This window comes from Rissa tridactyla, chromosome 11 (assembly GCF_028500815.1).
Source record: "Rissa tridactyla isolate bRisTri1 chromosome 11, bRisTri1.patW.cur.20221130, whole genome shotgun sequence".
Classification (NCBI taxonomy): domain Eukaryota; kingdom Metazoa; phylum Chordata; class Aves; order Charadriiformes; family Laridae; genus Rissa; species Rissa tridactyla.
In genome coordinates, this window is record NC_071476.1 from 4,590,629 (window position 1) to 4,603,474 (window position 12,846).

General features: G+C 53.9%; 1 protein-coding gene across 3 annotated transcripts in view; it reads left to right on the plus strand.

Annotated features, from left to right (window-relative positions):
• FLT4 (fms related receptor tyrosine kinase 4) overlaps positions 1 to 12,846 on the plus strand; it is a 59,961-nt gene that overhangs the window by 27,722 nt on the left and 19,393 nt on the right. For all 3 annotated transcript variants that reach the window (XM_054217492.1, XM_054217493.1, XM_054217494.1), the window contains exons 3-11: positions 915 to 1,189; positions 5,407 to 5,519; positions 6,414 to 6,576; positions 6,825 to 6,964; positions 7,650 to 7,818; positions 8,579 to 8,696; positions 9,299 to 9,450; positions 10,201 to 10,363; positions 11,765 to 11,909. In XM_054217492.1, coding sequence (XP_054073467.1) covers positions 915 to 1,189; positions 5,407 to 5,519; positions 6,414 to 6,576; positions 6,825 to 6,964; positions 7,650 to 7,818; positions 8,579 to 8,696; positions 9,299 to 9,450; positions 10,201 to 10,363; positions 11,765 to 11,909 — 1,438 coding nt within the window. The remainder of the gene's footprint in view (positions 1 to 914; positions 1,190 to 5,406; positions 5,520 to 6,413; positions 6,577 to 6,824; positions 6,965 to 7,649; positions 7,819 to 8,578; positions 8,697 to 9,298; positions 9,451 to 10,200; positions 10,364 to 11,764; positions 11,910 to 12,846) is intronic.

Consider the following 12,846-nt stretch of genomic DNA (forward strand, 5'->3'; position numbering starts at 1 on the left):
ACACGTGCACGCTCTGCTTGGGGGTTTCTTGCAGTTCCTGGACTTTTCCGTTGTCTTTGGGCTGCTAGGGAACAGGCTGTGCGGTCATGCCCTCGTAGGGGCATCTGTAGCGCAGTGTCTCCGCAGAGATGGGAAGGGGCAGCAGCCCTGGGCCAGGCAGGGGAGGGGGCTGGGGGGTTGAAGGGGCTGAGGGTGCTGTGCAGAGCAAGGGAGCCCCCTCCCACAGCAGCGGGGAAGGAAACAGAGCTGGCAGCTGGACAGAAGGTGATCAGTTGAGCCTCCCCGTGTTTTCTCCTCGCTGTCTTTTATCCCTGACTCCTTCCTGCTTTTCTCTTTCTTGTTTTCTTTCCAGTCTGCTTTCCTTCCCTCATTCTCCATCCCACTCCATTCATCACACCATGAGCCCCAGCCAGCAGCTCCACTGAGCCAAGGGAACTCATCACATCTGTGTGTTTTCTTAATAGCTCTGGACCCTTTTAATAATGAGAGGGAATAGAGAATAAATGGAGCATTTCCTTCAGGGCCGTTTGTGGCTCCCCGTCTTGGCATACCATACCTCAACAAATTCATGGGAGGGGGAGGCCTGCTTGCGAGTGGGCTGATATCTTAGAGCCTAGCATGCCCGGAGAGGTGGCCTTGGGAAGGCAACGAGCCTGTGCTTGCCCAGCAATTAGTAAAGCTGTTTGCCATCTCCTCAAGCCTGTTTTTCTCCTTGGAGGATGGCCATTCCTCTATGCCACAGCCCAAGAGTGGTGGCTGGCTGGCTGGGCCACGTGCAGATGTGCACAGAGCCACACAGGGCAGTTGTCCTGGTTTGAGGTAAAACAGAACCAATTTTCTTTCCAGTAAGTTAAACCCCCACTGTGTTCACCCTGCTTAGCCCAAAGCTAACTATCCTCTTTGCCCACGTCTAGAGGCCAGCACCCCTTGGAGTGGTCGTGGCCCGGAGGCAAGGTGGACCCTGCAGGGAAGGAGAAGGAGACCGAGTTGGTGGCCTCAACAGCCCCCATCAGCGGCCGGGCAATCCGAGAAGAAGACTGCGAGGGGACCGGCACGAAGCCATACTGCAAAGTCCTGGTGCTGACGGAGGCCCAGGCGAACGACACGGGTTACTACCGCTGCTATTACAAGTACATTGATGCCAAAATCGAGGGCACCACAGCAGTCAGCACCTACGTGTTTGTGAGAGGTAAGAGCCATCCAGCAATGTGTGCCTTCAGGCTAGGGGACCTCAGGGGCAACCTATGCACCAGCGTAATATCAGAAAGATTAAAAAGCCCGATGTGTCCCCCGGCCTCCCAGGGCAGAGCGTGGCTGCTGCAGGCTCAGGGAGGGGGCCAACGGCTGGCTCCCTGCACTTCGAGGGAACCAATATCCGTCCACTTCTGGGGGATGGAGTCAGCGCCTGGGATTCAATTACGTCCAGGCCCGGGGGCATCACTCCAGCCAGGCTGGAATGCAGGAATTTAAGGAGTGAGAGCCAGGCCTCAGAGACGCTTCACTGCTAAAAAAAGCACAAGAGTTAGCTTTTGGGCAGCTGGGGGCTCTCCGAGATGCTAGTGGTTAGGGATGATAATGTTCTGTAAAGCTGAGACCAAGAGAGGGAGAGGAGGAGTGGTACAAATATGCTATGTGCAGCTTCCTCCTGTCCCCAGGCTGGATGGCCCTGGAGCCACTCCACCATGGCAGACCCAGGTGTTCCTTTCCACACTGTCTGCGCAGGGGCTGCCCGCACAGGCAGGGTTATAAGATGTATTTTGGAGGAGGAGGGCTGTCCACTATGCTTGAAACTAGAACTTCAGCTCAGCAAGTGGCTGCAGGGCCAATACTCAGCTTCTCCGTACCCCAGGGGCTCCTCCTCCGCTGTCTCCCCCACTGCTCGCAGCGCTCTCCAGCAAGATAAACGAGCACTGTCCCCTGGAAACAGTTGGCTGAGCTATTTCTCTTTCCGCCCCCGTTTATTAGTTGGTGCAGTTGTCATGAGCCAGGCAGGTCATGACACACAAAATGCATTTTTCAGAAGTCCCAGGGCAAAGCCAAATTTGCCTCTGCAACTATGCAGAGAAAAATGCAGGGGCAAATCGGAAAAGCTGGGCAGCTGCTGGAGAGGAACTGGGGTCTGTTTGGGCAATTGCTTCCTCTTCCCACGGGCTCTGCTGCCCATCCTAAAGCACAAGAGAGCTTTGCCAGATCCCAGGCGTGTTGGGCAGGGGTGTTCAGACACTCTAGAACGTTGTATTGGGGTGGAGGCAGAGAGCTTCTTACACTTGCTGAAAATAAGTACAACGTAACAGGCTTACATGCAGGGAATGCATTTGCAAGAGCCTGATTTTCTGTGCAATCCAGTAAATGCTACTTCCTTTGCCCCCTTTTCCACCTTCTCTCACCTCCAGCCTCATCTGCAGGTCAATAATGGCTCTCCTGTTTACCGGAGAGCAGCAAGTGTGCACGTGTGGTGTAGCTTAGGGGCAATAAATCCCACATTGTCAGGGCCTGTGGGACTCACAGTGCCTGTGGACAGCGTGTGTGCAACAGATCCAGCCAACACCTCGCAGCGTTGCTGTGCACATGGCTACACAGCACAAGTTCATACTCATTCCAATCAGGCTGTGCCCTGTTATGGCTATCAAACATCCAGGAAACCTCAGAATCCGCCTTTCCAGACAGGACAGGCTTTCAGGCAGGAGAAGGGACATGTCAGAAAAACCCAGGCGTACGGTAACCGCAGCCATTGCAGAACATCCAGATAAAGCCCTGGCTGTTCCTGCTGAACTGGGCTGCAATGTGAAACTGTCCCTCGAGAGCTTGGAAGGGCTGATGTAAGTGTTGGGGATATTTGGAGACAGCGTGATCAGACCACAGATTTATCCATCAACCTCATTTCTCATGTTAAGAGCTTGGTGGAATTGCCAGGAACAAAATATCTCTGCTTGGCTGGAAAAATGGGTTCTTCTGTGTTTTACCTGCAGCTCAGTTCTCAAATGAACTCTCCACGCGTATGTCTCATTTCCCATGTGTCTGGTTAGGTGTGTATTTTATTACAGCTACAGATAGTGCTGTAAACATACAGAATGCCTCATCAGGGTGGAATAGGATACGTACAGTCCCCATCTCATAAGGTTTAGCATATATTAATGAAGAAGATGCTAAATTATTCCCATCCGACCCATTAAGGCAGCCTTACAGACAAATATGTGATGTGGTCAGAGAGGGGAGTTAGTGCATGAATCACAAGCTCATTGGCAGCAGGACCAGCCCAGTAAATCAGTTAGTTCTTGGCTGCCATCTGAGCTTGGAGGGGACCTCATCGTCTCTTACCTCTGGCAGTTGTGCGCCTCCTCCCTCTCACGTGCCCACAGCTAAGGGCGGGAATGAGGAACATGTTCACACTCGGAAACGAATCTGTGGTTTCGGAAGACAGCAATACTGTGGCAGCACAAAACCCCAGGAAACAGAGATAAGAATTCTCTGGGCAAACCGTATTTTCATAAGAGCCGACCAACATGTTTCCTGTGCATGGCTTGTTTCACCTAAGCTGTAAAAAAAAAAAAAAAAGCACTTCACCCAGACTAGGTCTTTGCAGCCTGACTATCATCAAAGCAACAGCTTTATAAATCAAAAATTAAAGGAATTTCCTTATGGACTTAACAGTAGGAGTACTGGGTTGGATTGAGTTGGGCCCAATGTGATTTGAACAGCAGGATCCCCAAATGGGGATCATTACCAAATTCACCTTTGACTTGTCATTTTAGATTTAGGGATTGGGTAGCAGAGGGAAAGAGTCTCAGGTTGCACAAACAGACATCTTCATGCAACAGTCCCTTTAAGTCAATGGTTTAGCTGTAATACAAGTGAATAAAGAATAGCCTTTAAGGCCACCGGGATCATTTGCTCTGATTCCAGCACACCAGAATCCATCAGATCTCCCCTAGCAGGTCCCTGGGGCAGCCCCACCGCCTCCTTATGGAGCCCCCTTCACCCAGGGGACAGTTTCCATTGACAAAGCCAATCATGACCACGTGCTGGATGGACATTTCCAGAGACATGACTCTCTCAGAGGAAAGACGTTGGCAGCAGCAGGCATCAGAGACGCTAAGGACAAGTCTGTATTCAGAGCATCCCATGAGGTATGTGTCCCTGCAGAAACGGGCAGGCAGGGGCTGATATTTCAGAAGTCGTCATCCATCAGTGAGGCACTGCCAGAGGACACCAAGCAGCCTCGTAATTTGTTGTGTCTTCTTCCAATTTTGTCTTCATTCCATTTAGTCAACCTGGGCAATTCCACCAACTCTACAAAGAGTAGAAAAAACATTCAAACTGAAATATTAGAAAAGCGCTGCCAAGCAGACAGGTGGGCAGGTGCCTCACACACAGCTGGCATGAGGCACTGCAAGACAAACTTCACCCTTCCTACCCTCTGGTCAGCCATGGCTTGCGATACAAGTGTGTTTTGCATCTTGGTCTCACCAGCTCTTTCAAGTGTATCTGAGAAAGAACCAGAAATGGCGTCCGTGCTGCCCTGTTAGCTTGCCATCTCTTTGGGATCAGGTTGGACTTTGGTCTGGATGGTGCCTGGCACGATGGGTCAGGGCCATGTCGCATCTCCTTTATATGCTGCCATCAACTCCCTTCCACCATGGAGCCCTGCTTGGGTTTGTCTCATTTGACACAGGCAACACACTGAGCAGGACAGGACAGCCCCTTCTTCAGACACTTTGCTTCTTGGTGCTGGCTCCGCGTGGAGTTTAGTGTAACAACCCTGGCCTTGCTAAGTTGTTTCACTGATTAATTTTGGGTGGTTTTGCTCTTCCTGTCAATATTTGTGCTTGCAGCGGTTGGGAGGCAGTGGGGTGGCAGCCCTGGAAAAAGCTCAGCTCATCTGTTTATCTGCCGGCCGGGATGGCTGCAGGATGACATCTGCATACCATTCTGCTGCGGATCACTTCCTCGCCCTGCGAGGTCGCGCTGCTGCTTCTGCACCAGGGCGGCACAGCCCTGCGCTGTCCCCGCCGTGGGGCCATGCACAGTCACCAGCTGGGCAGGCGCTGAGCCCAGGACAAGATCTGCCAGTTTCACAAAGGGTCAAACCCAGGCAGAGACCTTGAGGCAGCCAGGAAAGGGGAGGCCATTTCCAGCACTGCCCAAATGTCACATAAGTGCTGCTCTGCCGATATGGTGTTTGGTGCAGAGGAGCCTGCCTCGGTGGCTCCCTTTGCATTCCCGAGCTCCAGGTGTCTCCTCTGACTGTCACACATTGCAGACAGGCTGCCCAGCTCAACACCACTCCCTCTGGCAACCTCATGCCATGTTAAAGTTAGAAAGCCTCCTTTTCTTCTGGTTTATCCCTCTTCCCAGTTCTTCCCTTACCTCTGTTTAGTTGTTGTTCTCCTTATATCTCTTCTTCAGATTTTGAACAGCCATTTATCAACAAGCCGGAGACCCTCCTCATCAGCAAGAAAGAGAACACCTGGGTACCATGCCTTGTGTCCATCCCAGATCTTAACGTCACACTGATCTTGGTGAGAACTCGGCCAGTGGGAGACTCTGGACCGACATGTATTGCATTTGTTCTGCATTTGTAATTGCCTGAATGGAAGTGGGACAGGCACTGCCAGGAATGGAAAATGCATGGGATGATACATTTTCCATGGAAAGTACAAGCCACTGGCTTCCTCATTTTATTTGCTGGTTGAAGCTGTGCTGTCCAGTTCCCTTGGGCAGACCCCACGGGTTTCTTGCCAACCTTGCTTCTCTTCCCTGGAGCTCTATGAAACAAAACAAGACTTTGTTTTAATCCCATTTCCCCACAGCGTCCCCTCTTTGCTCTGGTCTCTGTGATCTACAAACCCTTTAGGTGGTCGGCATCCCCACAAGGGAGGAGGCTGCAGTTCTGGGGCTGATGACTAAAAACAACTCTGTTATCAGTTTGCTTGTGCCTTTTTTTTTTGCTTTTTTTTTGCCTTTTTTTTTTTTTTACAATGCAAATACATCCTTCCAGGATGAGTGTTACTATTGTACAAAGGCCTCCAGGGACACTCTGGGGGCCAGGGGCCTTTCCCTTGCCCGGGAAGGACACTACCCAAGGTCAGCACTCATCCCGGTGGGGCTGATGTTTTGGGACATCAGCATCAGTTTCCTTAGCTATCACTAGAAGTTTCCATTCCTGGAAGTCTCTGGCCCACTCTGCAGACGGGGAGGCTTGTGGTGCAGGATATGGCTGCTCGGGGTATCGGGGAGGCTGCGATTCCTAGATGACAAACCCTCGGGGGGAGAGGGCGGGAGGCCAGCACAGCATGATGCGGCATCTTTTCTTCCCACAAAAGGGATGTGTTAGCCAGCGTAAAGCCTGGAAGGGGTGGGGTGGGAATTTTGTTACCCTCTTATTTCAGTTGGCAAAATGTTGATTTTTCCAGCAAAATTCCCTTATCCACCCTGACGGGAAAAGCACTTTCTGGGACAACAAGAAAGGGGTGCAGGTACCCACACGCTTGATCAGGGACTCTTTGTTTGTCCAGTGTGAGACTGTCATCGACAAGAAAGTCTTCAAATCCAATTTCTTCATCATCCATATAGCAGGTGAATATTTGGGAAGGTGCAGGGGGGACAGTGTGGATGGCTCTGAAGTCCATCAGTGTGGCTCATGGGGTTGTTATGGTCCTCTGTAGCTACATAGACTCTGCATGGTGCTTATATCTGCTCTATTGTGTGCCAGACAGAGATAGGCCAAGCAGCAGGAGGTTATACCCAAGCCTCCTGTAACTGCGTAGTCTGAGTCAAAGAGTTAATAGATCAGAAATGTCTTTTTGTTGCCTCTTCTGCATCAGGGAGTGAGCTGTATGACATCCAGCTGTATCCCAAGAAAGCCATGGAGCTGCTAGTAGGAGAGAAGCTGGTCTTGAACTGCACAGTGTGCGCCGAATTCAATTCCGGAGTCCGCTTCCAGTGGACTTACCCTGGCAAACAGGTACTAGCAAACAGGGCGACTCCTCGTGCATTGAGCTACTTCCCCGAGTCATCCCCTCTTGGCCCTTCATTGTTCCTCTTCGCATCATTGGCAGCGCTCTGTTTCATGATCCTAACCATGCTGTGCCCTGGACATCTCAGTCAGGGTGCTTTCCCATTTTTCTCTCCGGCAGCAGAAGGCGGACAGAGGGAAGACCCCTTTTCTTTTTTTTACTTGCCAAGGTGTTATTGCTTTGGGGGGCTCCTGGGCTTCACTTCCTCCAGTGCAAATACAGAGCAAACATCCTTGGCTTAAAAGGAGCTATTCTAGCCACACAGCCCTGGTTACCAAGAGCCTGCGAGGAGGTCCCTTCCCCGCTGTGTTTTCCCCCTGTTATAGCCTCTGACTCTTGTAAACAGTGAGACAGGGGCATCCCCTGAGGCCATCATTCTGTTCACGTACCTATAGGGCTCCCAGCCTGGTTACTGGGCTTGCAAAACACGTGCTAAACTCTGACCCCAGCTTCAAGTGGTCACTCACACAGGGCTCGTTGCCTTTCCATCCCTGAGGATAGCAGTCAGCGGTGGAAACACATGTCCAGGGAGAGGCAAGCACTGGGCAGCAAGAAGTGCAGACTGGAGGAACCTATCTGCACACCCAATCTGTTTAATGTCTTTTGTCCCCTTCTCTCTGTCATCTCCCACAGACACAGCGGGCAGTGATAGAGCCTGAGCGCCGGTCCCTGCAGACGCACACAGAGCTCTCCAGTATCCTGACCCTCCACAACGTCACCCAGCAGGACCTGGGCAAGTACACGTGCACTGCCACCAACGGCGCCCAGATGCTGGAGGAGAGCACCGACGTCATCGTGCACGGTACGGCACCTTCCACTCCCTCGCAGAGCCACAGCTGGAGCCAAGCTGCAAGAAGAACAATCCCCAGATTGCTTGGCACAAGGCTCAGCAGAAGGGCTCCTGCACCTCCATCCCACTCTGCTTTTGTGACACCCAGCCTTCCTCCAGTTCCTCAGCCCTTCTGCACCCCAGCCCCACACTGGGAGCACAATCACACTCAGCAAGGTGCCAAGATGATGAGAAAGAGAGATGCGAATACCAGATTGGCCCAAATGCCAGTGGGATGGCAGGACACACAGGTCTCACGGCCCTGTGGCAGATGCAGTGCCTCTGCGGCATGGCGAGCCTGGGAGGCACCCAGCTGCAGGTGCACAAGGCACCGTCGGCACTGGGCGGCTGTCACCTGGCAGCAGAAAGTCATGGGGCAGCATGGCCTCCCTGCAGCCCCGATGGCTCCCAACAGCAAGGCGGAGGCATCAGTGCTGTGCTGTCCTGTCTGGCTCTGCCTGGCACCCACTCCCTTCTGCTCCAGGGTGGGGGGGCCTGCTGGGAACAGGAATGTGGAAGAGGGGCTGGGGGTGATATGGGCAGACAGGACAATAGTGGGTTTTGGTTATTTTTACTTCATGGTTTCAGAGAAGTAGTCATTTTCAACTGCAGTGCCACAACACCCTGCCTGTCCTTGGTCCTTGCTGTCGGGCCCTGTGGGGAGCAGCAGAGCTTGGTGACAGCCTTTCCCTTTGTGCTCTCCTCTCCTCCATGCTCACCTCTTTTCTTGCAGAAAAGCCCTTCATCAACGTGGAGTGGAGGAAGGGCCCAGTGATAGAAGCCACCGCAGGAGACGAAGCCGTGAAGCTTCCAGTGAAAGTCGTGGCTTACCCCCCACCAGACTTCCAGTGGTAACGCACCTTTTTTAGCCTGAGCCACCTTCTTCTCTCCTCCTTCCCTCTACCAAGTAGAGAAGCCTAGCCTGGCCTCCTTCCTAGGTCCCTCTGTGGCCAAAATTGTCGCAAATACCACTTTTTTTCACCCATGGGGGTCATTTCTCCCACCTGCCCTGGCTCTCAGCTGCACAGCTTGGGATGGGAGGAGGTAAAGTCTAGGGGAGAATGAGCAAAAGTCCTGGGCTGGCTTGGAGCTCTGCACTGTCTGGAGGGGACAAGTGGAGCTCCAATAGGAGCTGCCGCTTTTGTCCCCCTGCAGCAGGGGGGCCAGGTTGTGCACCGCATTGTGCTGCACTTCCACCAGAGCTGGCTGGGAGCTGGGAGCACCAGCACACTGCTTGGGGCAGAGCTACAACATCCCCAACCCCACACACATCCATACAAGACAATGCACACACCTGTCACTCAGGTCCAGGGAAAGCCCAGGGGTGTTTCTCTGGTCTTCAGCGCTAGCAAGGGGCAGCCTAACTGGTCTATTGGGGACCAGCAAATCCCTGCCCAGCTGCCAGTGGGACACTTCCTCCCCATGGCTGCATTTTCTCTCTGCCTCCCTGCAGGTACAAGGATGGGAAGCTAATTCCCAAGCAATCTCAATCTTCAATGCAGATCAAGGATGTGTCGGAGCAGCACGCTGGGACATACACACTGGTTCTGCGGAACAGGCTGGCGGGGCTGGAGAAGCGCATCAGCCTCCAGTTAATCGTCAACGGTAAGAGAGGGCCGGGGCTGGGGCCAGGGGGAGAGTGCTGAGTCCATGGCCCCAGCCTTTGGGCTGCTCCGAGACCAAGTCCCCATTGCTGTCCTAAAGCAGTTGGTACCTACATCATCTCCTTCTTCCCTGTTGCTGAGGGATGCTCTAGTTACAATGAGGCTGGTTCGTTACAGCCTGGGCAATACAGCAGTTTTGTTCCTGGCTCCATCACTCCGGGCAGGATATGTCCTTGCTCAGGGGCTGTTTCCCAACTGCAGTTGGAGATGCTGCTGAGGGTGACCCTGTCTGATGCAGACTTGAGGGCAGGGCAGATGCAACACACACGGATCCTGGAGCCGGAGCAGTTCCTCTGGGTGGGAAGCTCCCAGGGAGTTTTTCCCCAGCAGAAACGGGTCCCTGTTGTGCAGGAGCCAGCTGCCAGCAAAAAAAGTGCTGGAAGGGCACTGCTGCTTGGAGATTTGTCTCCACCAGGCTCTGTAGCCCTGTGCTGGGGCTGCCAGACAGTGCGTTGAGCCCTGCAGCATCGAGAGTAACACTCTGCAGAGGAAGGAGAAATGACATCACTTGAATCTGACTAAATATGACCTGCTCTGCCTGGCAGGCCTGAGCTCCCCAGGAGTTGCCCTGAGAGCCACAGTGCTTTTGTGCCCAGTCTCTCTCTAGACGGACCTGGGGAGGGCTATGCCTGGCCTGGGGGTGCAGCAGCTGAGCCTGCAGCCACTCACAGCGTCACTCTGATCCTTGCAGTTCCTCCACGCATCCATGAGAAGGAAGCCTCCTCCCCAAGCATCTACTCCCGGAGGAGCCCCCAGGCCCTCACCTGCACCGTCTATGGCATCCCGGCACCAGAGGTGATCCAGTGGCAGTGGAGGCCATGGATGCCCTGTCGGATGTTCTCCCGACGCAGCCTGTAAGTGCCATTTCTTCCAACACACGTGTCATAGCAGGCCACCAGCGTGGCATTATGGGCTCCTTGGGCACCATGGCTGTGTTCCAGATCCTGTCTCACTTTTGCTCTCCTTTTTGGTCCTTCATCTTCTTCTGCACGATAGAAGCAAAAGTGCTCATAGGCAGGGAAGAAGAGCTGCTGCATGTGGAGAAGAGTTTCTTAATCTGGGGGAAGTGCCAGATCTCTGCCAGCTGGCCAGGAGGGTGTTGTGCAGGCAGGTAGGAAGGGTACGTGCCCATTGCCTGTGCCCTGGGAAGCTGGGGCAACACCAGGCAGGGCTGCAGTGGCATTTTTTAGCAGCAGCCTCACAGGAAGAAGGAAAAGGGATGCTATGGAGTTGTAGCCAGAGCGGTCAGGGTGGAGGACATCAGGGTGTGTGGAGGAAGCCAGGTCCAGCAGCCCTGTACAGGCTGTTGCCAAGCCAGGGACACCAGAGAGCTCTCCATCGCATGCAAGTGCACTGTGGCCCTGTCAGGAAGCAGAGGGGCCCATGAATTATGAGCACTGTCTCCCAAGGCCACCGTATTTCTGCCTAGCATAGCTCCAGAGGATGCAGGAGGCTTCTTTCGAGCTTCCTGTTGTTTACACAGCGCGCCGATGTGCTCACCCCGCTGAGCGCCCTGCCCCGCACTGCCAGCACGCACCTTTGCCACTGCTCTTGGTCACTCAGCTCCCCCCTGCTTTCCTGTCACCAAAAGCCCTCTCCCTCTGCACCTCCCACCCTGGATTTTGGGCAGACCCTCCCATCTCCCTGCCCCACCTGTATTTCAGAAGCAGCCTGCAGGCTACAGCATCCCAGGTCCCTGACAGATTTGGGCACTTCTCTCTGCTCACCTGTTCTCAGCCCAAAGAGATATCACCGTGTCCCTGTGAGACACCTGCAGCACCTCTACTTGGGATGTTTGCCCCCTGGTATTTGTTGACTCAGGGGCAGCTCTCCAGGCCAGCAGCCAGCCAGTCCCCTAACTCACACTCCCAGCAGGTGTTCAAGACCTTGTTGCTGAGCAAAATGGCATGAAGAACTGCCCTGGGCACACATGAACTGATTTCACCCCTGCCTTTCTCCACCCTTAGCAGGGAAGGATGAAACCACAGACCCAGGGGTGAAGACACTGCCCGGGACACCAGTATCTGTTCCCTGCCTCAATTTTCACATCTATAAATGTTTGCCTCACTCATTATAGCGGAGTGCCCTTGTAAAGCACATTAGAACTGTATAACCAGAAGACACAGGAAATTTTGCAGTTAGAGAACAGGGGTATCAGTTCGCAGACACAAAGCTATTTTTGCTGCCTTCTTCCCAGCTGACCCTCTCTCCATCTCTCTCCTCTTTCTCCTGCTCCTCCCCGGCTGCTGGATTAGCAACAGCCGCCACCGGGCAGCAAGGCGCCATCAGCGGGACCGGATGCCAGAGTGCAAAGACTGGAAAGATGTGTCACAGCAGGATGCAGTGAACCCCATTGAGAGCATTGACACCTGGGTGGAGTTCGTGGAGGGGCGGAACAAGGTGAGGCCATAGCCCCAAGCCCATCCCAGAACGGGGAGCTGGAGACAGGCACCCTCGGAGGGATCCTTTGCAATCAGCCAGCAAAAGTGGCCTGAAAACAAGCCTGGCAGAGACAGATTTGGGGAGGGCTTCACACCTCTGCTTCTAAAGTAAACCATCAGTGGCTGTTCCCAGCTCTGGGGCTCCGCAGTACCAGGCAGCCCCAGGGCGAGGGAGAGCTGTCATCTTTGAGAAATTACCCTGCGTCCAGAGAGGCTCCTGCTGGGGCTGACGGCGCAGGAGGGTTTACACTGATCGCTGCTGAACACAGGGCACCCAGCAAGGGAGGGCATGGGGGACGTCTGTTGGGGGAGCTCCTGTGGCCATTTCTGAGCATTCCTGCTTCAGCTGTTTTGGGAGAGCTGAACCCCGCAGAGCAGCCTGGGCAACCAGGAAAGGAGAGCAGGAGTCACAGACTGACCAGGAAATCTCTGGCCTTGGGAACACGCATGTGTGTAGCAGGGCATTTCATCCAGCTGTCCCCATCCCAGGGGGGCAAGGGTGGTATGGAGATGCTGGTGTCCATCCGCTGCATGTTTGTGAGTGAGAGCACGTGTGCCCCACAGAGACCGCTTCTCCATCATAGCGTTTCCTCTTTGGAAGGAACATCCCTCCCTCATTGCAGCGTGTGACCTGCGAAGAGCCAGACACTGCTGGCTGCCTGTTTCTTTCTGTCTCTCTGGTAGCCGCGAGTGTCAGGTCTACGCCATGACGGGGTTCCTGTTCCCGCTGGTGTCGGGCACCAGCCACTCACAGAGGGATGCAGAACAAACAAATGGGCCCCTGTTTCCGAAAGTCACTTCCTGTTTTCCTACACACCTCCAAAGGCACTTCCCGTCCCCTGGCCTGGCCGGGAGTTCGTCACTGCCAGAAGGGTGGCAGGGGCAAATGCTGCTCC